The following is a 25,452-nucleotide window of genomic DNA, read 5'->3' as shown; positions in this document are numbered from 1 at the left end:
CCAACCTTGGCTCCTGGAGGATTAGAACTGGCTCCTCTTGTATGGTGGCCCCTGCACGAGCCCGGAACAAAGACTGCTTGCTCGTTATGCCGTTTCTGTCCTGGAACACTCTTGGGCCAGGGTGTTGCAATGATGATCGCCCCAGGGCCCTGCTGAAAGGGCATCGCCAGCAGCCAGGACATCATTGCCAGCATGTGCGGAATACACCCATTCTTAGTATGCCGCCTCTCCTGCCCTTAGAAGATTCCAGGTGCAGAAAAGCATTAGGACAACAGTGGGTCCCCCCAACCCCCCAACAGGCTACCCACACACTCCAGCATGTTTTTGGGGACTAAACTACCAGGCTGTACAGTGCTTGTCTGTTGTTGTTAGTGCCCTCAAGTCAATTCCTACTCCAGCAACCGTGTGTCCAACAGAGCAGAACCCTGCCCGGTCTTTTTGTGCCATCCTCTCACCTTCCAGCACTGTATCAGACAACACTCTGCTGTTATTCACAGAGTTTTCATGGCCAGTTTTTTCAAAAGTGGGTGGCTAGGTCCTTCTTCCTAGTCTGTCTAGTCTGGAAGCTCCGCTGAAACCTGTCCACCATGGGTGACCCTGATGGTATTTGAAATACAGGTGGCACAGCTTTCAGCATCACAGTAACACGTAGCCACCACAGTATGATGACCAACAGCTGGGTGGTGTGGTTCCCTGACCGGGATACGAACCTGGGCTGTGGCACTGAGAGCACCAGATCTTAATCACTGGACCAGCAGGGCTGGCTGCTTGTCTGTTACCTGAATTATAATATCTGACATCTGTTTGTCCTCATGTGCTGCTCCATGGAACCTTTTCACTACATTTTCTCAGGCAGTCCCCACTGCTTCCTGATGAGTTTTAAACTTCTCAGAATGTGTGGTCATCCTGCAGAGGTGGGATGGCCCCTAGTTTTGTGTTGGATTTTGTTGTGGGTTGAATTGTGTCCCTCCTGAAACATGTTAAAGTCCTAACCCCTAGGACCTGTGAATGTGACCTTTTTTGGAAATGGGCTCTTTGCAGATGTGGTTGTTAAGATGCAGCCATACTGGGTTAGGGTGGGCCCTAATCCAATGGCTGGCACCCTTATAAGAAGCAGAGAAGAGACACAGACACACATGGGGGAGAACAGCATGTCAACACAAGGCAGAAACGAATACAGCTGTCAAGAGCCACACATACACTGTATTAGTTTGCTAGGGATGCTGTAACAAAGTACCACAAACCGGGTGGCTTACAAAAAACAGAAATTTTATTTCCCACAGTTCTGTATGCCAGGAGTCTGAAAGTAAGGTTTCAGCAGGGTTGGTCCCTTCTGGAGGCTCTGAGGAAGAGTCTGTCCCATGCCTCTCTCCTAGCTTCTGGTGGCTGCCAGCAGTCCTTCGTCTGCCTTGGATTGTAGATGCTTCACTCCAATCTCCACCTCCATTTTCACACGTTTTTCTCCCCATGTATCCAAATTTTCCTCTTATAAGGATACTAGTCATTGCATTAAGGGCCCAGCCTACCCCAGTATGACCTCATCTTAATTTAGCTTTTTACATCTGCAAAGACCCTATTTCCAAATAAAGTCACATTCACTTGACTAGGGTTAGGACTTAAGCATATCTTTTTGGGGGACACACTTCAACCCATAACACACATCAAGAGGGTTTGAAAAGGTTTATTACTGATTTAGTGAGGCTTTCTGGGCAGAGCATCTGGCTTTGGGTTTTGTTTTGTTTTGGCGGTTGTAACGGGGTGAGGGTCCCCAGCCAGCACAAAGGAAGGATCTCCCTGGCTCTCTCATCAGCTGGCCCAGATATGGGGCGGGAGGGAAAGTGGCAGCTCCTGAAAACTGCCAGCATCAAACAGCAAAAATTGAGTCCGACTCTTTATTATCCAAAGCAATTAATATATCATTGACTACACTGTGGTGAGCAATTGCACCTGTGTTTATCTAGACGACTCCTGTTTTGAATGGTTTTCTGTGCTGTCTTGGTTTATTGGTACCACTCATTGAAGGAGCTGGTTTCGTTGCTAAGAATTAGCCTTGCTTGCAAGGTTTGGACAATTTATTCTGGGCATTGAGGGACACTGTCCAAGGAGTGCCTGACTCTGAGGTGTTAGTAGGCATCTCCATTTTCAGAGGTGGGTCAACGTGTGTGGAACACCCTGGTCTCCTGAATCAGAATTTCCAGGTGTAAGTTGTTAACGTAAAAACTGAATTGGGGGGGCAGCCCAGTGGCGTAGTGGTTAAGTTCCTATGCTCCACTTTGGTGGCCTGGGGTTTGCAGGTTTGGATCCTGGGTGCAGACCTACACACCGCTCATCAAGCCATGCTGTGGCAGTGTCCCATATACAAAGTAGAGGAAGACTGGCAATAGATGTTACCTCAGGGCCAATCTTCCTCACCAGAAAAACAAAAGAATCAGCCAGTTGTTTTATTTGCAAAAAGAGTTTATTCTGAAACAACCAAAAGACTTGCACTTCAGGATATGCAAGCTATGGCAGACCATAGGCAAATCCTGAGAGCAAAGGAAGGGAGCTTGCTTTTATAGAGAAAGAGGGGGAGTGAAGGGGGTGCTGTAATAAACAGAAAGTCCATTGGAGGAAACTGGGAATCCAAAGTGTAGAGGCTTCCGCTTGGTTGGGGTGCTAGTCTCTCGTTGGCTGGGCTGTTGCTAGACAGAGAGAGAAATCTTACTTCCTCCTGCTGAGTAGTAGAGTAGTAAACACTTTCCTGGTGGAGATGCACACATAATTCTCTTCCTGGTTGAAGTAATTAAAGATGTATGATGGCACTTGAGAGCTCCCCCTATAGGCCTTCTCAACTCCAATCTAGTTGCGGTTGCTTTGATTAATTCCACATTTTCCCCTTTCAATCAAGATCATTCTCTGAAAGCATCACTGATGAAAAGTCAGGTTCTCTGCATGTAGTGGTCTTGTCCCTCAGTGCCAGGAAGGACATTTCCTGGTTATTATGTCCCATGTTGGAAGGAAGGTGCACAATGATTAGAAACCATTTAGGCCACATTTGAGTAACAAGGAAGATTAGGAGGGAGAACTCTCAGGCATTTCCCATCTAAAGTCTATATTTCATCAAGGTCATAAGCATTGGAAGTGATCTTGAAGTGCAGCAAGACTAGCAATTAACCATATAAGCTCACTTTTTAAAGATTGTTTTGCTGGAACTTTGTAAGAAAGGTACTAGATCGATTTTTCCAAGCAGCTCCTTAAAACTATCTGGTCACTTCTGAGTCTATATACGTCTCTCTTGAATATGATAATCTGATCAAAGTCTTGGTATCATTAGCCATTATTTCCAATTATGTCCTGTTATAAGGAGAATAGATTCTCTTTGAATTTATGCCAATACATGTATTGTCATGAAGAGAATATTTAAGAGTTTCCAAGTTCTAGAGGGATCAGGTAAGGAGAAAAAGATAAATGCTTCAACCTTTGTTGTAAAGATACACTTTATCAAATTGCTGTCAATTATAGATAGCTTAAAGGAGAGGAGAAAAAAGGGATCCTTCACATCTGGAAAACAAAACATTAAAACATTTAGTCTTCCATTTGAGTTTTAGAAATTCTTATCCAGTTCATCATTATGATCTTAAACTGATCAAAAACTTATATTCCAGAGTACTTGTCAAAGTCTTCTCCATGAATCTCTTTGAAGATGAAACATATTTGTAAAAGCATCAGAGTCAAACAATAACTGTAAATGGCAAAAGATTTTTTAAAAAGGCAATGGGTAGAGATCAGATAAGGATTCATCATAATGCAACTGAAAGGGAAATTTGTGTATTTTTGTGACATACATTTTTAGATAGTAACTAGAATTACAAGTGATAATATTATATCTCTTTGACCAAAGTAACCATAAAAGATTTCAAAGGCAAATGTAGAAGGTTACATAGTTGTAAGCAAAACTTAACTCCTTTAATATTAAGAAAGCTTAGTTTTCCTAAGTACAGTTATGTGTCACTTAATGACAGGGATACCTTCTGAGAAATGTGCCATTAGGCAATTTTGCCATTGTGCAAACATCATAGAGTGTACATACACAAACCTAGGTGGTATAACCTACTACACACCTAGGCTATGTGGTACAGATCTTAGGGAACCACCGTCATATATGTGTTGACTGAAACGTTGTTATGTGGCTCATGACTGTATAATTAAAGACCTGATAAAAACATCACAGGAAATTATTTTGATAAAATACAAAATCTGTTTTCTAGGTATATTACTTAAAAGGTAAAGAAGCTTTTACAATTTGTTACTAAAAGCAGACCAATAAGCCAAGAAAACCTTGTCCTTTCACAGAAAAGAAAGCCAAATTTTAATTTTGCATCATCTTACTTCTGATATTAAAACTCACTTTTTCCAGTCTTAGCCAGTCCTGACCACATATAAAATTCCTTTCCCAAGATTCCTTTCTGTAAACTGTCTACAACTTTCTTTTACATTCAGATTATGTCCTATGTTTTCCTCTTTCCCATTCTGAAATAAACAGCCTCTCTGTAGGACAAAATTGCTTTTTTCCCACTTCAGCAAAATGCATTTCTGTTCCTTACACCTTCCTTTACCAAAACACACATCCTACTTTCTTTGCATACCAAGATGTTTCCCTTTTTGTTTATAGTAGCTTTAGTTACATATATTAGAATTCTTTACCCTTAGAATCCTTAATTTCCAGTGAAAACTAAGAAGTAAGCAATTGTGGGCTGGCAAATTTATAATCTTTCAGTATGGCACAAGACTTGGTTACTGACAGATCCAAATTTATCTTTAGTTTCTTTGCAATAGAAAGCCAACAGTAGATGAACCTCTGTTCAGTAAGTAATGTTTTAGTATTTTATCTTGTTTGGAAAATGATCCAGATATTCAATGAAATTCCATCATTTAATTTCACTTAGCAAACCTCTAAAGTTTCAAGTCACCAAAAGGATTTTGGAAGCTATTTTTTGAGCACACATACCGTAAAATATAATTACTGCTCCTAAAAACTCTTCTGCCATTTTTGTCTGTCTAAATCATTTGTTTCCAACAATTATGTTTAGATTACTCACAAAAACTTCATGTGACATTAAAGCGGGTAGCCATCATCTAAAGTTATTTTCCTTGCTGACTGTTTTTGCAACAGAGATAACATGAACCTAATAAACTCAGGTAGAATGCAAGTTGTGTGTCTGCATTATATTCAGTGTTGATAACTCTAAAGACATGCTTGTTTCAGTTAAACCAACAATCTTAAGCTAGCTTTTATTTACTAAAGATTAATTCCAGATCACATAAAGGTGGCCCATTTGGGTTAGTTTCTATATTTCTGAGTATACTTGATTTACATAAGTGCTTCATTTTCTTTCAGATAATTAAATAGAGCTCTTTACAAATTAATTTTTTTTTTAAAGATTTTATTTTTTTCTTTTTTCTCCCCAAAGCCCCCTGGTACATAGTTGTATATTCTTCGTTGTGGGTCCTTCTAGTTGTGGCATGTGGGACGCTGCCTCAGCGTGGTTTGATGAGCAGTGCCATGTCCGCGCCCAGGATTCAAACCAACGAAACACTGGGCCGCCTGCAGTGGAGCGTGCGAACTTAACCACTCGGCCACGGGGCCAGCCCCTTTACAAATTAATTTTGACAATACCATCTGGAGGTAAAAAAAAAAATCACATATCATACCTCCATAGACACACAGACAGATGTAAACGGAGATCTTACAGCTCTTGTTTCAAAAATCTTAGTCATGTCTCAGGTACAAAACTCAAAGAAAGAGTTGCATTCAAACTGTGTTTCTGGCAGATAGACTAAAAGTTGAGGTTACTGCTTAGATGGCCAGAGTTTTTTTTTTTAACCGAAGATTTTTATTTGTATGCTGTCAAATTCTAGAACTTTTTTCCCTTTCTGAGAGAAAGAAATCCCAGCATGGTATTTTTCTAATAAATCTTGCCCTAATAAACGAGTAAGAGTGGAGGGGCAAAAGAGAAAGAGGAAGATGGCATCAGGGGTGAAGTCTGAGCACAAGCTGGCTGCTGGGGCAGAGTCTGAGACAAAGGAATCTGGGAAGACAGACAACATGGCACCTGAGACAAAGAAGGAGGGGGTCCCAAGGGAACTTGAGACTTGAGAAGCCATTTTGTTTTCCCTCAGTTTTTTAGTTGTCTTGGCTAATTTAGATACATTATCTTGTAGTGAGGCAATTTTAGAGTTTTGTGCACAGTTGGAAGCCTCCAGGTCCCAATTACAATAAACATACCATTCATTTTGTTTAATTTTAGAGCCGTGGTCTTCCAGTTCGGTTTTAAGACAAACAAGTTTGAGGAGGTTGAAAGCTCCCTATAATGGCCATTGTAATTCCAGACTATTCTTGGTCCGTTTACCCCACTTAGTTAAAAATGTGCATGTAGGGAGCCCTTGGTTCTTAAACATAAACCTGGCCAGGGTCCCTGAAGGAGGGTTTCCCTCAGAACCTTTAGATGACTTGAGATCCCATTTCTGAAATTCTTCTGACAACCCAAGAATTGCTGGAGTCCCAGCACTGAATCCAGAAGGAATCCAAAACAAAAGAAAGTTGCTGGATTCTCAGCAAGCTCAGTCCCCAAAGGCAACCCTCCCACTGCCTGCTTCAGAAAATTACTGAGTACTGCCCAGGAGTGAAGCCTTGAACTCAAGGACAGAGCCTTGAACTAGTAAGGACAAAGCCTCTCCTGATCCCAAATAAAGAAATAGAGCTCAAAACGCAAAGGGAGTGGAGATGCACTAAAATGCAAGTAGATGGTGATTCATGGAAGCGACGAGCACAAGGGGCTCAGTGTGGGTACCTTGCTCGATTCCAGGGGTTGCCTCCTTTGGATCCCACTTTCTGGCACCATTTATGTCAACTGAAAAAGTGAATTGGCCAGTTGTTTTACCCACAAAATGTCTTTATTTGGGAACAACCAAAAGAATTGCAACTTGGGATGTGCAGGCTATGGCAGACAGGAGGCAAATCCGAAGATCAAAGGAGGGGAGCTTGCTTTCACAGGGAAAGAGGAGTGGGGAGGGGCTGTAATAAAAAGTCCATTGGAGGAAATTGGGCGTCCAAAGTGTAGATGCTTCCCATTGGCTGGGGTGCTATAGTCTCTTGTTGGCTGGGCTGTTGCTGGGCGGAAAGAGAAATCTTCCTTCCCCCTGTTGGTTAGTAAGGTAGTAAACACTGTCCTGTGGAGGTGCAAGTGTGCTGTCTCTGCCTGTTTGGAGTAATTGACGATGTGTGATAGAGCGTGAGGGCTCCCCCTACAGGCCTTCCTGACCCTAATTTAGTTGAGGTTTCTTTTATTAATTCCTCAGCGTAGAAAAGCTCCTCAGGCAATTCTGCTGGGCAATTGGAAAAAGAAAAAAGGACAAGGAAAGTGTGCCTTGTCCCATCTCCTAGAGAAAAAGCCAGTGAGGCAGTTGTCAGGGTCTTGATTCCGCCTGCTAGACTTGAAATGAGCCCTGTGTACAACCAGGATGTCTACTTACTAACTTAGTGAGAAAGAATTGCTAGACACACTGGGCCCTCAGGATGGTGATCAGATCACCCCTTTCCCTGAAGAGAAGTCTGTGTGGGGAGGGGCCCCCAGGAGGGAAGGCGAGCCGTGGTGCCACCACCACGTGAGGCCACAGGCCTGGGCAGCATGGAGACCAGGAGCCCACGCCCATGCCAGGCCTCTGGGCTGGCAGTCCCCAGGCAGTGCCTGAGCTGGGTTCCACTTTTGGCTGCATGCCCTGGGTTCTTGAGAGGACCGGGGTGGGCCTCAGGAGGAGACTGAAACCTATACAGCCCCTAATAAAGGAGTAAAACGGGGCACGTAGAGTGTAGTCCTATTTATCATTTAATGGAATGAACAGCAGCAACATGAATAGAGTAAAAAGGGGAGAGGATTGGATAACCTATTGAGTAATTTTCAAAGAGCAAAGGCATTCACTTGGTACTTTTCCATATTTTATACTTGTCTTATATTTGGAATCAGAAAAAGATATTAATGATGTTAGTAATTTTCAAAATCTCCTTTACAGAAGGCCCCCTTGCCCATGTCTGGGGCCATTGGAAGTGTGGTTGGTTTTTGCTGTCTTGGTCTGGCCTGCCTGTGGACAGGCAGGAGGAGGCTTTGCAAGGCTGCATGCTGAGAAGAGGACTGGACGTGGAGTTGGCGGATGGGCTGGTTTTTATAATTACTAGCTGTGATTATAAGTTACCTGAAACCTATCTAAGCCTTAAAAATAATGAGCCAGAAGGGAACCAGAAGATTCATGTTTGGGTTCTGGCTGTGTACTTGCTAGCTTGGTGATGTTGGGCAAATCCCTTGGCCTGACCTCTTTGGGTCCTGTTTCCACCTTGCAGGATGGTTTCGGGTGTTGTATTAATCAGCTCGGGCTGCCATAACAAAGTACCACAGACTGACTTAACAGTCATTCAGTTCTCGCAGTTCTGGAGGTTGGAAGTCCCAGATCGTGGTGTGGGCAGATTGGGTTTCTCCTGAGGCCTCTCTCCCTGGCTAGTAGGCAGTCACCTTCTTGCTGTGTCCTCACATGGCCTTTTCTGTGTGTCTGCAGAGAGCAAGCTCGTATAGAGGTGTTCTTCTCTTCTAGGACACCAATTCCATCAGATGAGGGCCCCGCGCTTAGGACCTCATTCAACCTTAATTACCCCCATAAAGGCTTCATCTCCAAATACAGTCACATTAGGTAGGGTTTCAATAGGAATTTGCAGGGACACTATTCAGGCCATATGAGTATTGAAAGCAGAGTTGGAAATTAAAAAGCACCGGACAAAGGTGAGATTCTGTTGCTGTTCTCTCCTCAAAGCTTGGCACTGCCTTCAGTTTACAGCACAGGGACTCAATCAGGTGTGAAGTTTGTTGACAAGAATAAAGTACAGAATTCTATTTATATTTTTATAAATTAGCGCAAACTCAAGGTCGTCCTGTGATAATGTCACTCTTGTTCCCTGCTTTCTTGCGTGGGAAGAAAGGGTTGAAGTTAAGCTCCTGTCCTGGGAACTACCTGCAGAGTGTGTCCTGAGAGCCCGTGTGCAGTGGGAAGAGGACTGGCAATGCCCTGGGCCGTAAATTCCTGTCCTCCGGCCCCTGCCTGCCTGGGGTCGCAGGCATGGTGCCCATGGCTGCTGCCCGGCCAGGCCTGCTTCTTCCCCTCTGGGGAACTACTTTTAACTGACTTGTTGTTTTCTTTTTTTTAAGGTTACTTTTTTCCTTATTACAAAAGCAACATATGTTCTTTGCAGAAAAGTGAAGAGAAGGTGATGAAAATTTCCATTTTTATCAATAATCAGTGTCAAGCTAAGTCAGAGAGTTGCTTAGTGCTCTGCACTATAAAGAGGCCAAAACAGCCATGAATGCAGTGACCACTCTAGTTATTGGAACTCTCCTCAGAGAGAGCAGAGGAAGAGACCCCCCAAGGAACATGCTGGAATAACAAGCACGGGTCCTGATACTTCCTCTGGGAGGTGGATTTGATGAACACACAGTGTTTGTCTTGCTGTTGAATTAAGTGGAACGAGATCGCTTGTCTCTGAGGGGGCCTGCCACAAGCTAGTTTAAGTATGTTATTGGAAGAACGTCGGTTTGAAGGGCACCTACCTGATTATCGAGTCTTCTTGGGGCACCCACATATTATTCTGGCCATGACCCCCCACTCACCATCCTTTTAATAGCTCTTGTGGTTTTATTAAATCAATACATGCTTCTTCTATTGAAAAAAATTCAAATAAGACAAAATAAACTATCACACTAGCCAGAAATTTGTTTAAATTTTATTTAAAAATAGAAAACTATTAACTTTTTAAACTTTTTACTTGGAAATTATTTCTTAGAGATAAATTACAAAAATAAAAAGACCCCTTATCCAGTCTCCTATTCTTAACATTTTAACTCATTTACCATTCTCATTTATTGTTCTTTCTCTCTTGTATACACACACATACACGTAAAAATGCACACATGTAATTTTTTTCTTAACTATTACAGAATAAGTTGCATACATCATCACCCTTTATGCCTAAATTCTTCAGTGTCTATTTCCTAAGAACAGAGATATTCTCTTTCATAACTACAGTAGTTATCAACGTCAGTAAATTTAACATTGATAGCACCCGTATTTCACTTTTGTCAGTGGACCCCAAAATTTCTCCTTCTAGTTTAGGATCCAGTCTAGGATTAAGTATTGCATTTTGTTTTCATGTCTCTTAATCTGGAACATTTCCTCAATCGTTTTGTCTTTTATGACATCCATACTTTGGGATAATACAGTTCTCCCCCTCTGGCATAACGCTTTATTTTGGGTTTGTCCACATGATTACTTTAGAGTTCTACGTTCTCAGCCAGAATACTGCATAGGTTACATTGTGTCCTTTCTCAGGGTACTACAGCTGGGGGCACACAATGGTCATCTGTCCCCATTGTCACTGGCTTTGATCACCCAGTCACGTATAAGTACTAGGTTTTTTGTTTGTTTTATAAAGATCGGCACCTGAGCTAACAACTGTTACCAATCTTTTGTTTTCCTTCTCCCCAAAGCCCCCCACTACATGGTTGTATATTCTAGTTGTGAGTGCCTCTGGTTGTGCTATGTGGGATGCTGCCTCAGCATGGCTTGATGAGCAGTGCCATGTCCCCACCCAGGATCCGAACCAACAAAACCCTGGGCTGCCAAAGCAGAGTGCACGAACTTAACCACTCGGCCACGGGCTGGCCCCAGTACTAGGTTTTTTCTCCCTGGCACCTAATAAGCAGTCTGCGAGGAGACATTTTGAGACATATCTTGCACTTCATCAACATTTTCCTCCAGGAGCTGGCATTCCTTGATGTTTCTTCCTTGAGCCAAGCTTGACTAAGATGGTTGCAAAGTGATGCTATTCCAACTGCAGCACCCCTCCACATTAGCGTTCTGTTGTAAGCAAGAGCCCTCTTTCTTCCTCTCCCATTTGTTTATCTATTTATTATCTATATGGACTCATTAATTCCTATTTTTCGATGGTTTTTAATTAATTACTATATTTAATTATATTCATGCTCAAATTATCCCAAACTTGGCAGTGGGAGCCCCTTCAAGCTGGCTCCTGTGTCCTGTGACATGCCCCATCCCTTTTTGGAGCACTTCCTTATTTTCTGAAATAAGATGCTCAGGTTCATCTTATTCTTTCCCTGCCCCAGCTCCAGAGTCAGCCGTTTCTCCAAGGAGACCTGTTATCTTTCGCATGGAATGACATTAAAGGGTGCTCGGTGTGCTCATTGCTATAAGAGTGTCTTTGCTTCTCAGCCCTTCAGGGGCCGTAGCCAGGAAATACATGCATGCACACACAAGTGTGCATACACACATGCACACAAGCATGCATGGAAGGATCACGAGTTCACACTGGTACTTCCGATGCAGTGTCCCTCCGCAAGTTCCTTCTCTGACATCCTCAATTCCTGATTTGTATGCCCTTTCTTCAACAGTGGACCTCTGGCTCCTGCCAGATCACCACATTTACTCGTTCCTGTGAGATACCTAAAACAGTTTATTCTTAAATGGACTATACTTATCAAACGTACTTAAAAGAATTCAGGTTCATCCCTTCCTGGCCACACTATTAACTTTTGATGAACATCCTTCTAGATCTCCCTTTATACACCTGTAGATAAATATGCACAATTTTATTAAATTGTAATCACATTATACATACTGTTCTTTAATCTAAATTTTCCCTCCACTAAGGAACATATTAACATCATTCTGTAACATATCATCCAACATCTTTTTGTCCACAAAATGAGATCCATAGAATATTTTGTAATGGTTGCACAATAAGACTGTACCATAATTCCCTGCTGTTGGACTTTGATTTTAACAGGCGTCCAATTTTTCGCTATTATATATAAAGCTGGCATCAACATCCTTGTAACTAAATCTTAATTATTTCCTTAGGATAGAAGTGGAATTACTGGTCAAAGGGTATGTATATTTTTATGTCTTTCTGAATGGCTGTATTTATGCTCTCGCCCACAGTTTTTGAGAGTGCTGGTGTTGTTTTGACCAGTGTTTCTCAACTGTGGCTGCACATTAGAATCACGGAGGGCACTTTTAAAAGCAGTGATGGCCAGGCCTGGCTCCGATATTCTGCTTTCAAGGATCTGGGGTGTGACCAGGATTTGTGGTTTTTAAAAGCTCCCCAAGAGATTTTGATATGCAGCCAATTTGATAGGTGAAAGTGGTATTTATTTTAATTATAATTTTCTTCTGAAATTGTTTCAGACATTCAGATTTGGGAGAAGTGGCCCCAGAAATAAAAGCATCTGAGAGACGAACAGCTGTGGCCATTGCAGGTAAGGTTGGGCTTGGGCCCACTGTGAAGCAGATATGTTTCTTCTACCCCTTTGGGTTTCTAGCACCACCCTGGGCTGGGGATCACGGACCTCAAAAATAAATAAGCATAAGGCCTTTGGTTTTTTTTACAAGAAGATTCCATCTAAAGGTCTTTTAAGCTTCCGTCATACATTCAAAATAGGATTCAATTTTAAACAGATGATTATTACACAGTTTACTAGGAACACATGATTCCAGTGTGAGCATGTCATAACTGCCACCCTGAGTCATGTTTACAGTGACTGTCTAGTTTCTAAACTGGGCACTTCTGAGAGTGAAAGATGTGTTTTGTTGGGACAACAGGTATAAATTGGGAATGTCCTGGGCAGACTGGGGCTTGTGGTCTTTCTGGTGATGGTCCTCCACATAAGCTGGTTTTTCTTTCTTGGGAGTTGCGCAGTGGGGCTGCAGCTGCCCCTCATGACTTCAACTTTAAGATGTGGTGGCCACACTGTAGACATCTTAATTTCTCTTAGTAACTCATTTTAGATCTATCTTTAATTTGGTCCTTCTCAAAATGAATGTGTCCTATTGGATATTAATAGTGTTATGCAAAAATACCCCCACAATAATATGCAAATAAGTTAGGGTTAGTCAAATTTTGTTTTATTTTATTCAATCAAACAAATATTTATTGACCACTTACTATGTGCTGGCATTGTGAATCTAGTAAACAATAACAGATGAAATGGCCAAAAATCCTTATCTTAATGGAACTTAAATTCTAGAAGGTAGGCACCATGGAAATTAATGGCTAGTCAGTCAAGTCTTACAGCAAAGTTGGGATCAATCAGTAATTGCCCAAAGTCCTTCAGTTTCTCAAGATCTAGAATCATGCTTTTCAGGACAGTAGCCACTAGGCACACAATTTAAAATTACACAGAATTAAACGTTTAGTTCCTTAGCTGCACTAGCCATATTTTAAATGCTCAGCCACCATGTAGCTAGTGGCTACGTATTGAACAGTGCAGATAGAGAACATTTCCTTCATCACAGGAAGTTCTGTTGGAGAGTGTTGCTCTAGGAAAACAGGAAAGAAAGCTTGGGGGTGGGCTGAGGAAAAGAAATTACCTTACCAGATGCCTTCTATGAGGTGGGTTGTCTTATTTAGTTTTTATAACCACCTTGTAAGATAGTTATTATTGGTCTTTTGTTTCATTTGAGGAAACTGAGCCTCAGAGACACTCTGGTCCTTCCCCAAAGTTCCATCTCTATGTATCTCTTCAGTGAATAAGCCTCCTCTAATTATTTTAACAAATTTTCTTCCTAAGGTATGTGAATTCCTCTTCTGCATATATTTTATTTTTAAGACTTAAAGCAAGCTCTTCAAACTATAGGATTAAAGAAAAAGTTGTATTGAAGTATAATATACAAATGGAAAAGTTCCCATATTACAAGCTTGATAAATTTTCACAAACATGAACTGACCTATGTTAACCAGCATCCTGATGAAGAAGCCACACAAAACCATCACCCCAGAAGCCCTGCTTCTAATCACTTTCCCTGTCCTTTGCCAGGAGTTAACACTCTCCTAACTTCTACAAGCACAGATTAGTTTTGCCTGGTTTGTGCTTTATATAATCATCCTATAGAATTTATTTACCTTATCTCAAGTCTGAGGAGTATACTTCATAGCTCATTCTTTAAAAAAAATTTTTTTAAACCATTTAAGAGGCTTCTGGGAAGATGATGGAGCAGGAAGCACCAGGAATCCCTCTTCCCACCTGGACAACCATTGCACCAGCAGAATCTATCTGATGGGATCATTTTGGAACTCTGGAGTCTGTTGAAGGCTTGCAGCTTCCAGGGGAAGACCTGGAGGGTAAATTGCAGTTAATTTTGGTCAATTTTAGCTCTTAGCACAGTAGCAACTACCCATTTCTTATTCCTAGCCAAGTGGCAGCAGCTGTGCACATGATCCTGGAGAAGCTTGCAGGAGCCAGGGCAGGCAAAAAGAACCCTGACTTCCAAGTACTGGGGATGTGCTCTCATTGCTGATTGCTGCTTCTGAGCACAGAGGTGCAAACAAAGAGTGGGGCAGCCACTGTTGTTACACCTCCCCTCATTGTTGTACTTCCCTCCTCCTCTTCCAGCCGAAATGACTTCCAAGGGATTTAAAAGACCAACACTCTTCCCCTGTTAACTTATGGCTTTTTCCCTTTTGGGAGCCAGACATTAAAGACTAGGACATTCAAAAACAACTGCCTATACAGGGAAAATTAGAAAGTGACTATGCATGCCCAGAAAAAGGCTCAGAAAAGACCTGAGAAGACCTTAAGTTTATGTCTCAGGCTGATCCTTAGCACAGAGACAGCCTCTAACAATCAAAAAAACTAAAAGAATAACAAAAGACAGCAAACCCTGAGGAAGGGAGAGAATCTGATTTCCAAAGTTACCACATTATTAGATTCAAATGTCCGTGTTCAACAAAAAATCACAAGGCACACAAAGAAAGAGGAGAGCATGGCCCATTCAAAGGAAAATAAATAATACAACAGAATCTGTCCCTGAAAAAAGACTTACTGGAACAGGTATTAGACAAAGACATTAAAATGATGGTCTTAAAGATGCTGAAAGAACTAAAGGAAGATATGGACAAAGTCAAGAAAATAATGTGTGAACAAAATGGAAATATCAATGAAGAGATAGAAAACCTAACAAGAAACCAAAACAAAATTCTGGAACTGACAAGTACAATAACCAAAATGAAAAAAATCACTAGAAGGATTTAAAGGCAGATTTGAGTGGGCAGAACAATGAATCAGAGAACTTGAAGATAGGACAATGGAAACTATCAAGGTTGAGGAACAGAAAGAGAAAAGATTGAAGAAATGTAAATAGAGCCTAAGAGACCTATGGGATACCATCAAAAGGACCAAGATATGCATTGTGGGAGTCCCAGAAGGAGAAGAGAGAGAAAAAGGGGCAGAGAGAATATTAGAAGAAATAATGGCTGAAAACTTCCCAAATTTGAAGAGAGACATGAACATAAACATCCATGAAGCTCAATGATCCCAAGGAAGATGAATTCAAAGAGACCCACACTGAGACACATGATCATTAAACTTTCAAAAGCCTAAGCCCAAGGGCAAATCTTGAAACAAGCAAGAGAGAAGGCAGTCATCACATACAAGTGATCCTCAAAGAGATTTTCTGCAGATTTCTCATCAGAAACTTTGGAGGTCAGATGATAGTGGGCAGATATATTCAAATGCTAAAAGAAGAAAACTGTCAACCAAGAATTCTAAATCCAGCAAAGTTGTCCTTTAAAAGTGAGGGAGAAATCAAGACATTCCTAGATAAACAAAACCTGAGGGATTTCCTGACCACTAGACCTGTCCTGCAAGAAATGCTCCTGGGAGTCCTGCAGGATCAAATGAAAGGACAGTGGACAGTAACTTGAAGCTGTATGGAGAAATAGCAATCTTAATAAGAGTAAATACATGGACAGTTATAATAACTAGCATTAGTAGAACAAGTTTGTAGCTGTTATTTTTGTTTTCTACATGATTTATGAAACTAATACACTTAAGAAAAATAAATAATGTGACAGTTGGTATTACTGTAACTTTGGTTTGTAATTCCAACTCTTGTTTTCTACATAATTTAGGAGACTAATGCATTTTAAAGAATTATTAGTTTATGTTTTGGGGCACACATTGTATAAAGATGTAAATTTGCGACATCACAACCAAAAAGGGGGTAGGGACAGAGTGTAAAGGAGCAGAATTTTTGTATGTTATTGAAGTTAAGCTGCTATAAATTCAAAATAGAGTGCTAAAACTTTAGGATGTTAAATATAATCCCCATGGCAACTACAAGGCAAATAGGTATACAATATACACAAAAGGAAATTAAGAAGGAATTTAAACATTTCACTACAAAAATCAATTAAACACAAAAGAAGATAGGAATGCAGGAAATAAAGGACAAAAAAGTGATATCACAGAAAGCACAGTGACAGAAGTAAGTTCCTCCTTGTCTATAATTCTTTCAATTTAAGTGGATAAACACTACAATTATAGGACAGATTGGCAGAATGGATAAAAACACATGATCCAACTATATGCTGTCTACAAGAGACTCACTTAAGATCAAGAAACATTAAACCATTTGGAAGTGAAAGGATGGAAAAAGATATTCCATGCAAATAGTAACCAATGGAGACCAGGAGTGGCTATACCAATAAAAGACAAAATAGGCTCTAAATCACAAAAGGTATAAGAGACAAAGAAGGACATTACATATTAGTAAAATGCTGAATACAGCAAGAAAACATAACAATTATAAACATTTATGCACCTAATGGAAGACCATCAAAATATTTGAAGCAAAAACTGACAGAATTGAAGGGAGAAATTGACAGTTCTACAGTTAGAGTTGGAGACTTCAATACCCTGCTCACAATAATGGATAGAACAACTGGACAGAAGATAAGTAAGGAAATAGAGGATTTAAACAACACAGTAAACCAACTAGATCTAACAGACATGTAAAGAACACTCCACCCAACAACAGCAACATACACATTCTTCTCAAGTACACATGTGGCATTTTCCAGTATAAATCATATATAGGGCCACAAGTTAAGTTTCAATAGATTTAAAAAGATAAATATAAGACAAAGTGTCTTCTCTGGCAACAATGGGTTGAAATTAGAAATCAATGACATAAAGAAAACTGAAAAGCTCACAAAATTGTTTTTGAAGAGGAATCACAAGGAAATTAGAAAATACTTAGAGACAAATGAAAACAGAAACATAACATACCAAACATATGAGATGCAGTGAAAGCAGCATTAAGGGGGAAATGTATAGCTCTAAATGCTTACATTAAAAACGGGAAACATCTCATATCAACAACCTAACTTTACAACTTGAGACTAGGAAAAAAAAGAACAAACTAAACCCAAAGCTAGCAAAAGGAGAGAAATAATACAGATTAGTGTAGAAATCAATGAAATAGAGAATAGAAAAGCAATAGAGAAAATCACTGAAACCAAAAGTTGGTTCTTCAGTAAGATCAACAAAGTTGACAAAGCTTATCTAGATGGACTAGGAAGAAAAGAAAGGACTCAAATTACTAAAATCAGAAATGAAAGTGGGGACATTACTACCTATTCTGCAGAAATAAAAAGGATTATGAGAAAGTAGTGTGAACAATTGTACGCCAAAAAATTGGGTAACCTAGACAAAACGGACAAGGTCCTGGAAACACAAAACCTACCAAGACTGAATCATAAAGAATTAGAAATCCAAATAGACCTATAACTAGTAAGGAGACTGAATCAATAATAAAAAAATCTCCCAACAAAGAAAAGCCCTGGTCCTCATGGCTTTACAGGTGAATTCTACCAAACATTTAAAGAACTAATACTAGTCCTTCTCAAACTTTTCCAAAAATTGAAGAGGAGGGAACTCTTCCTAACTCATTCTTGAGGCCAGCATAACCCTGAAACCAAAGCCAGATAAAGACACTACAAGAAAAGAAAACTACAGAACCATATCCTTTATGAACATTGATGCAAAAATCCTCAACAAAACACCAGCAAACAGAATTCAGCAGCATATTAAAAGGACAATATACCATGACCAAGTCAGATTTATTCCTGGAATTCAAGGATGGTTCAACATAAGAAAATCAAAGTAATATACTACCTCAACAAAATGAAGGAAAGAAACCACATGATCATCTCAATTGATGCAGAAAAAGCATTTGATAAAATTTAATGCCCTTTCATGATAAAAACACTCTTTAAAATAGGAAAAGATGGAAAGTACCTCCACATAATAAATGCCATATATCAACAACCCACAGCAAACGTAATACTAAATGGTGAAAGACTGAAAGCTTTTCCTCTAAGATCAGTAACAAGGCAGGGGTGCCCACTTTCACCACTTCTATTCAACATAGAACTAGATGTTCTAGCCAGAGTAATTAGGCAAGAAGAAGAAATAAAAGGCATCCAAATTGGAAAAGAAGAAGTAAAATTATTTCTGTTTGCAGATGATGTGATCTTATATGTAGAAAATCCTAAAGATCCACAAAAAGGCTGTTAGAACTAATAATTGAGTTTAGCAAAGCAGCAGGATACAAGGCCAGCACACAAAAATCAGTTGCATTTCTATACACTAAGAAAGAAAAACCCGAAAAGGAAATTAGAAAAACAATTCCATTTATAATAGTACCAAAAAGAATAAAATACTTAGGAATTAACTTAACCAAGGAGGTGAAATACTTGTACAATAAAATTACAAAACAGTTTTTAAAGAAGACGTAAATAAATGAAACACATTCCACGTTCATGGATTGGAACACTTAATATTGTTAAAATGTCAGTATTACCCAAAGCTGTCTACAGATTCAATGCAATCCCTATCAAATACCCAATGACATTTTTTGCAGAAGTAGAAAAACTCATCCTAAAATTCATATGGAATCTCAAGGGACAGTGAATAGCCAATCTTGAAAACAATTTCAAAAATGAAGAACAAAACCAGAGGTCTCATACTTCCTGATTTCAAGACCTACTACAAATCTATGGTAATCAAAACAATGTGGTATTGGATAGAGACATACAGACAAAGAGAGCCCAGAAATAAACTGTCACATATACAGTCAAATGATTTTTGACAAGGGTGTCAAGACCATTCAATGGGTAAAGTACAGTCTTTTCAACAAACGTTGCTGGGGAAACTGGATATTCAGGTGCAAAAGAGTGAAGTTGGACCCTTACCTACCACTGTATATAAAAATTAACTCAAAAGGGATCAATGTAATCATAAATTTAAGACATATAACTTGATCTTGGAAGAAAACATTGGACAAAAGCTTCACAAATTTGGATTTGGCAATAATTTCTTGGATACGACACCAAAGGCTCAGGCAACAAAAGAAAAAATATCAGAATATAGAGAGCTCCTAAAACTCAACACCAAAAAAACAACACGATTCAAAAATGGGCAAAGGACTCAAACAGACAGTTCTCCAAAGAAGATATACAGATGGACAATAAGCACATGAAAAGATGCTCAACATCACTAATCATTAGGGAAATGCAAATCAGAACTACAATAAGATACTACGTCACATCCACTAGGATGGCTACTATCAAAAAGACAGAAGAGAAAAAGTGTTGGTGAGGATGTGGAGAAATTGGAACCCTTGTGCATTGTTGGTGGAAATGTAAAATGGTGAAGCCAGTGTGGAAAACAGTATGGAGGTTCTTCAAAAAATTAAAAATAGAATTACCATATGATCCTGCAACTCCATTTCTGGGTATATACTCAAAAGAATCGAAGGCAAGGTCTCGAAGAGGTATTTGTACACCCATGTTCATAGCAGCATTATTCACAGTAGCTAAAACATGGAAGCAACTCAAGTGTCCATTAACTGATGAATAGATTACCAAATGTGGTATATACATACAACGGAATATTATTTAGCCTTTAAAAGGAAGGAAATTCTGCAGTATGCTACAGCATGGATGAATCTTGAGAACACTATGCTAAGTCTGTCACAAAAAGACAAACCCTGTATGAGTCCACTTATATGAGGTACTTAGAGTAGTCAAAATGATAGAAAGTATAATGGTGGTTGCCAGGGGCTGAGGGGAGAGAAGAATGGGAAGTTATTGTTGAATAGGTAAAGAATTTCATATTTACAAGATGAATAGAGTTATGGGGATGGATGGTGGTGATGTCTGCACAACTGTGTGAATATATTTAACACCACTGAACTGTACACTTAAACATGGTTAAGATAGTAAATTTTATATGTATTAAAAAAGGTTTTTTTTTTAAAAGGAATAAAACATTGGAGAAAAAAACCACTTTAAAGTGAGTAATTCTGTGGCATTTAGTGTATTCACAAAGTTGTACTTCTTATCTATTTAGTTCCAAGACATTTCCATCATTCGAAAGTAAAACTATACCCATTAAGCATTTTCTCCTTCTCTCTCCCTCCTCCCAGCCCCCATAGCAACCACCAATCTATGCTAAGTCTCTGTTTGTTTATTCTGTATATTTCCTATAAATGGAACCATACAGTATGTGCCCTTTTGTGTTTAGTTTCTTTGATCTAGCAAAATGTTTTGGGGTTAATCCATGTTGTTCGTTTTTGCAAGTGAATAATATTCCATTCTATGGATAGCCACATTTTGTTTATCCATTCATCCATTGGTGGACATCTGCGTTGTTTCCACCTTTTGGCTATTGTGCTGCCGTGAACGTGCATGTACATGTACTTGTTTGAGTCCCTGCTTTGAGTTCTTTGGGGTATATACCTAGGAGTGGAATTGCTGAGTCAAATGGCAATTCTATGTTTAACTTTTAGAGGATCAGCCAAACTGTTTTCCACAGCAGCTGCACCATTTACAATCCCACCAGAAATGTACGAGGTTTCCAGTTTTTCCCCATCCTTGTCAACACTTGTTATTTTCTGTTTTGTTTTTTTTTTAAATCACCGTCCTAGCAGGTGTGAAGTGGTATCTCATTGGAGTTTTGATTAGCATTTCTCTAGTGACTAGTAATGTTGAGCATCTTTTCATGTTCTTGTTTTGTATATCTTTTTTGGAGAAATGTCTGTTCAAGTCCTTTGCCCATTTTTTAATCAAGTTGTTTGTCTTTTTTGTTGTGAAGTTGTAAGAGTTGTTTGTGTATTTTACATTCTAGACCTTAATCACATGTGATTTGCACCTACTTTTTCCCATTCTGTAGGTTCTCTTTTCATTTTCTTGATAATGTTCTTTGATACCACTCAAAATTTTTATTTTGATGAGGTCTAGTTTATCTGTTTTTTCTTTTGTTGCCTCTGCTCTTGGTGTCATACCTAAGAATCCATTGCCAAATTCAAGGTTATGGAGACTTACGCCCATGTCTTCTTCTAAGAGTTGTGTAGTTTTAGCTCTTATATTTAGGTCATTGATACATTTTGAGTTAATTTTTATATATGGTGTGAGGTAGGAGTTCAATTTCATTCTTTTGCATGTAGGTATCCATAGCTCATTCTTAACACTAACAGCCGTAAGGGGTCAAATTGTGTTTTAAATGTCCATTTACTGCCCAATAACAAGTATTCCAAAATTTGGTGAAACGATCTATAGCATGAGTACTGGATATTATAATAATTAGGGGAACAAGTCATTCAATTTGATGGATAAGAATGGTTTTAATTGCCCCGTGTAGAGCTCATTTCAGTGGTAGGACCTGGCCCACACTCGGCCCCATTTGAGCTTAGCTGTCCCATCCTAATTATTTCCTGTCCAGCTGAAGTATAGCGGAGGTGGAGACCTTGGCCCACAGTGCCTAGCCCTTGCTGGCCCCTATATTTGCTGCTGACTTGTGTCCTTGCCTGAAGCCCTGCTGCCTCCTCTCCTACCTCTTCTGTGGTCTGCTGATGACCGATGTTTATCTTGGCTTCCAGCGTTCTCTGCCTGCGGAGCATTAGGCTCTCCCACCCTTCATCAGCGGTTTCCTCAGTTTGATAGCCCGACCCTTTGGCCACTTTGAGCACCTTTGCCTTCACCTACTTGTTATCTCTCTGGTCCAAATCAGAGCTGTTTCCCATGCCTAACAAAGCAAGGTCCTGTCTTTTCTGGGTCTGAAGCTTCCTCCTTGATTTCAGCTCAAAACTGCTCTCCTAGAGCCCCCTCAGCCCCACCCCAGGCTTCTCTAGCTTTCCTGTTCTCTTCTTCAACCGTGGTGTCTTCTCATATGGCATTTTGGATCTGTTGGAAGAATGCTGATGTCTTTTCTCCTCTTTGAATAAAATATCTTTAGACTGCTTAGCATTTTGGTTTGATCTATGTGAACCATCTGTGTCTTCTCTGATGCTCCCCTGCTTGCTGAGTCCCCTCCCTTTTCTACTGTTTACCTCATTCCTACTCTTCATGTCTGTCTCCCAGAGACATCAAAGACGACTGTCTGAAATGTCAGATTTACTTACCTGATTATATGGAAATCATGAAAGAATTAATAAATCTGAAAATGTCAGAGTCTTGTCTTGATTCATAAACCTTTAAAAATACAATTTTAATTTTAGAATAGGTGATACTTTTACTTACATCAGAAGTCAAAACAATAAAAATATGCACATAGAAGTCTTGCTCCCACCGTCCCACATTTGTAAGCACATCTATAGAGTTTTAAGGTCTTTTTCCCCAATGCAAATATCTGAATAGCACTAAATTAAATACATTCTGTAACATATTAGTATTGATGGACATATCATGATGTTAGAGACTTTGGACAGATAGCAGTTTACTTGTAGGTTATAACTCTTCCCCACTCCCCCCATATATGTGCATCATTATGAGTGATTACAAAAACTGATGGCAGAATACAAATAATGTTCATAGGAAGTAATCTTGAAATTGAGCCAAGGAATTTATATCAACTTATATTTTAAATAGTTTCTAAAATCAAAGATTAACCTATGTAAGTTTCATGAAGTTATTTATATTTTATTTTCACAAAGTTTAGTAAATTCTCTAAGACTATATCCTAGAGCAAATCACTGTCTTGTGTTTAGCTGTTCCTACTTTGTGTCATATTTTGGGTTGGAAAAAAAATGAAATTTACATAGGAAAAACTGAAGCCAATAATAGCACTAAAGATAACCATTAGCCACCACATCCTCACTTAAACTTTTTGGTAGAAAGGTCCTAACTTGCTGATAAAACTAAATGTGTGTGTGTTTTTTTCTTCCAGATTTGGAATGGAGAGAAATGGAAGGAGATGATTGCGAGTTTCATTATGGAGGTAGAAACTACAGGATTTGGCAACAGATTGGACTGGGGAAAGAGAGAGGGAATGGGTAAAGTGAAAAATAGCTGGGGGGCCGGCCCCGTGGCCAAGTGGTTAAGTTCGTGCGCTCCGCTTCAGCGGCCCAGGGTTTCGCTGGTTCGGATCCTAGGCGCGGACATGGCACCACTTGTCAGGCCATGCTAAGGTGGCGTCCCACGTGCCACAAGTAGAAGGACCCACAACTAAAATATGCAACTATGTACTGGGGGGGTTAGGGAGAAAAAGCAGGGAAAAAAAATGAAGTTAAAAAAAAAAAGAAAAAGAACTGGGATTTTATATTTCGAACAACTGGGAGAAGTTGCTGTCTTAGAAAGAGAGAGGCTTCTGAGTTTAGCTTAAATTAATTTGTGTCAATCCAGGGCACCTGATTGGATTGACACTTCATTTTCCTTTGCTTTTTTAGATGGTACGAATGAGGCTCAAGACGGTGACTTTCCAGCAGGTATGCGTTTTCTCTCTGTTTTTTTTCTCTGCTCTAGCTTCCTGTCCTTTTGAAGGACATCATCTATACTGGTGGTTCCCACACCTGACTGCATCCAAGTCACCCCTAGCCCATTAACTGTTTATGTGCCATTAATAATATGGCCAGAAGAACACCCCCCCGGGGAGCTGTTCCCATGTAGAGTAACATCGTGAGTTAGCAGCCAGAGAGGGGAAGCCCAGGAATCTTATTTTTAACAAGTTCCCAAAGTGATTCTAAAGCACAGCCAGGTTTGAGAACCATTCGTCTGATCCAGTGGTTGCATTTACAGATCTGCCAAGGGTCACGGACTGGGCATGGGTATATATATAAATAGGTTTGTTTACTCTGGCTTTTTCCTGTCGCACTTAACTACCACACCGCTTAAAAAATCAAAACGGTTGTTCCATGTCTGGATAAGAAACACAATGTTCCTGGTTTCATTCAGGCAAAACTCAGAAACCTGAGTAGCACCCGTGAAGGATTTCTACTACAGTGTGTCTCTCCCCACACAGTTCTTTCGTTTCTGCAACAAGTTCACCAGCGCTCGTTCTCTCTGGGGCGATGCCAAAGCCCCTCTGTGCGTAGAGCACTCTGAGCCCCTGGGGAAGGAGGGGTTTCTGAAGAGAGACATTAGGTAGCAGGTGGACCCCTACTGGGGAGTGAGACACCTGAGTCCCAGTGTTTTGAGCCTGCTGGTCACCCAGGAGTGGTCCTGAGCCCGTCCTGTGACTTCTTGGGACTCAAGCAGAGGGCTGGCCACCTGTGCTTCCTCTTGCTGGTTATCTGAGCAGCTAAGGAAACATCACCGGTGTCGCTCCTTCTTTTGAGAAAGGAATGAGAAAATCCTTGAGTTCAGCAGGATTTGTATTTATTTAGTTTGTTAATTTATTTAACATTTAAAATGTACTAATCATATGCAGTATGAAAATTGGTGAGATGCCGTGGCCAAGAAAGGGGTGGTGGGTAAAACTGTTGGAGGGGCATTACTGTTCTCAGCATCTAGTGCTTGTGAGAATTCATATGGTTTTCAGTGATATTTGAAGATCTGAACAAATAATTGCAGACTTATGATCATCTCTACCAAATATTTTAATACAGTAAAAACTTAAAACCATCTTATTGGCTTCAGATTTGCAAGATGGTTGTTTAGCTATGATTTCTGTCACTCTATACTTAGTAGTAACTCCCTGTTTCCTTTAAAAATTCTTCAACTTATTTGTAAAGAGAAACATTAACTAGAAAATCAGAGTGAATCAGTGATTGTGTCCGCTGTGGGAAATTCCTGGTGACACTGTGAGGGAACCCACTGGGGTCCCAGAGTGTGGGGTCAGGATGAGGGAACCCACTGCTGGGCCTGGAGTGTGGGGTCAGGACGAGGGAACCTGTTGCTGGGCCCAGAGTGTGGGGTCAGGACGAGGGAACCTGTTGCTGGGCCCGGAGTGTGGGGTCAGGACGAGGGAACCCCCTGCTGGGCCCAGAGTGTGGGGTCAGGACGAGGGAACCCACTGCTGGGCCCAGAGTGTGGGGTCAGGACGAGGGAACCTGTTGCTGGGCCTAGAGTGTGGGGTCAGGATGAGGGAACCTGTTGCTGGGCCTGGAGTGTGGGGTCAGGATGAGGGAACCTGTTGCTGGGCCCGGAGTGTGGGGTCAGGACGAGGGAACCTGTTGCTGGGCCCGGAGTGTGGGGTCAGGATGAGGGAACCTGTTGCTGGGCCCGGAGTGTGGGGTCAGGACGAGGGAACCCGTTGCTGGGCCCGGAGTGTGGGGTCAGGACGAGGGAACCCGTTGCTG

General features: G+C 40.5%; 1 protein-coding gene across 13 annotated transcripts in view; it reads left to right on the top strand.

Annotated features, from left to right (window-relative positions):
* Positions 1-25,452, top strand: part of URGCP (upregulator of cell proliferation) — an 83,306-nt gene that overhangs the window by 53,312 nt on the left and 4,542 nt on the right. For 4 of the 13 annotated variants that reach the window (XM_070265526.1, XM_005609110.4, XM_023638974.2 and 1 more), the window contains 4 exons: positions 11,956-11,982; positions 12,283-12,353; positions 23,103-23,153; positions 23,602-23,640. In XM_070265526.1, coding sequence (XP_070121627.1) covers positions 23,120-23,153; positions 23,602-23,640 — 73 coding nt within the window. In that variant the 5' untranslated portion in view covers positions 11,956-11,982; positions 12,283-12,353; positions 23,103-23,119. Of the gene's footprint in view, positions 1-9,236; positions 9,290-11,955; positions 11,983-12,282; positions 12,354-14,065; positions 14,216-23,102; positions 23,154-23,601; positions 23,641-25,452 lie in introns of those variants that run through there. The other 9 variants (XM_070265529.1, XM_070265530.1, XM_070265532.1 and 6 more) reach the window with 5 other exon arrangements.

Source organism: Equus caballus, chromosome 4 (assembly GCF_041296265.1).
Source record: "Equus caballus isolate H_3958 breed thoroughbred chromosome 4, TB-T2T, whole genome shotgun sequence".
NCBI lineage: Eukaryota > Metazoa > Chordata > Mammalia > Perissodactyla > Equidae > Equus > Equus caballus.
The sequence above is the reverse complement of the archived record's forward strand: the minus strand, read 5'-3'. Positions and strand labels throughout refer to the sequence as shown.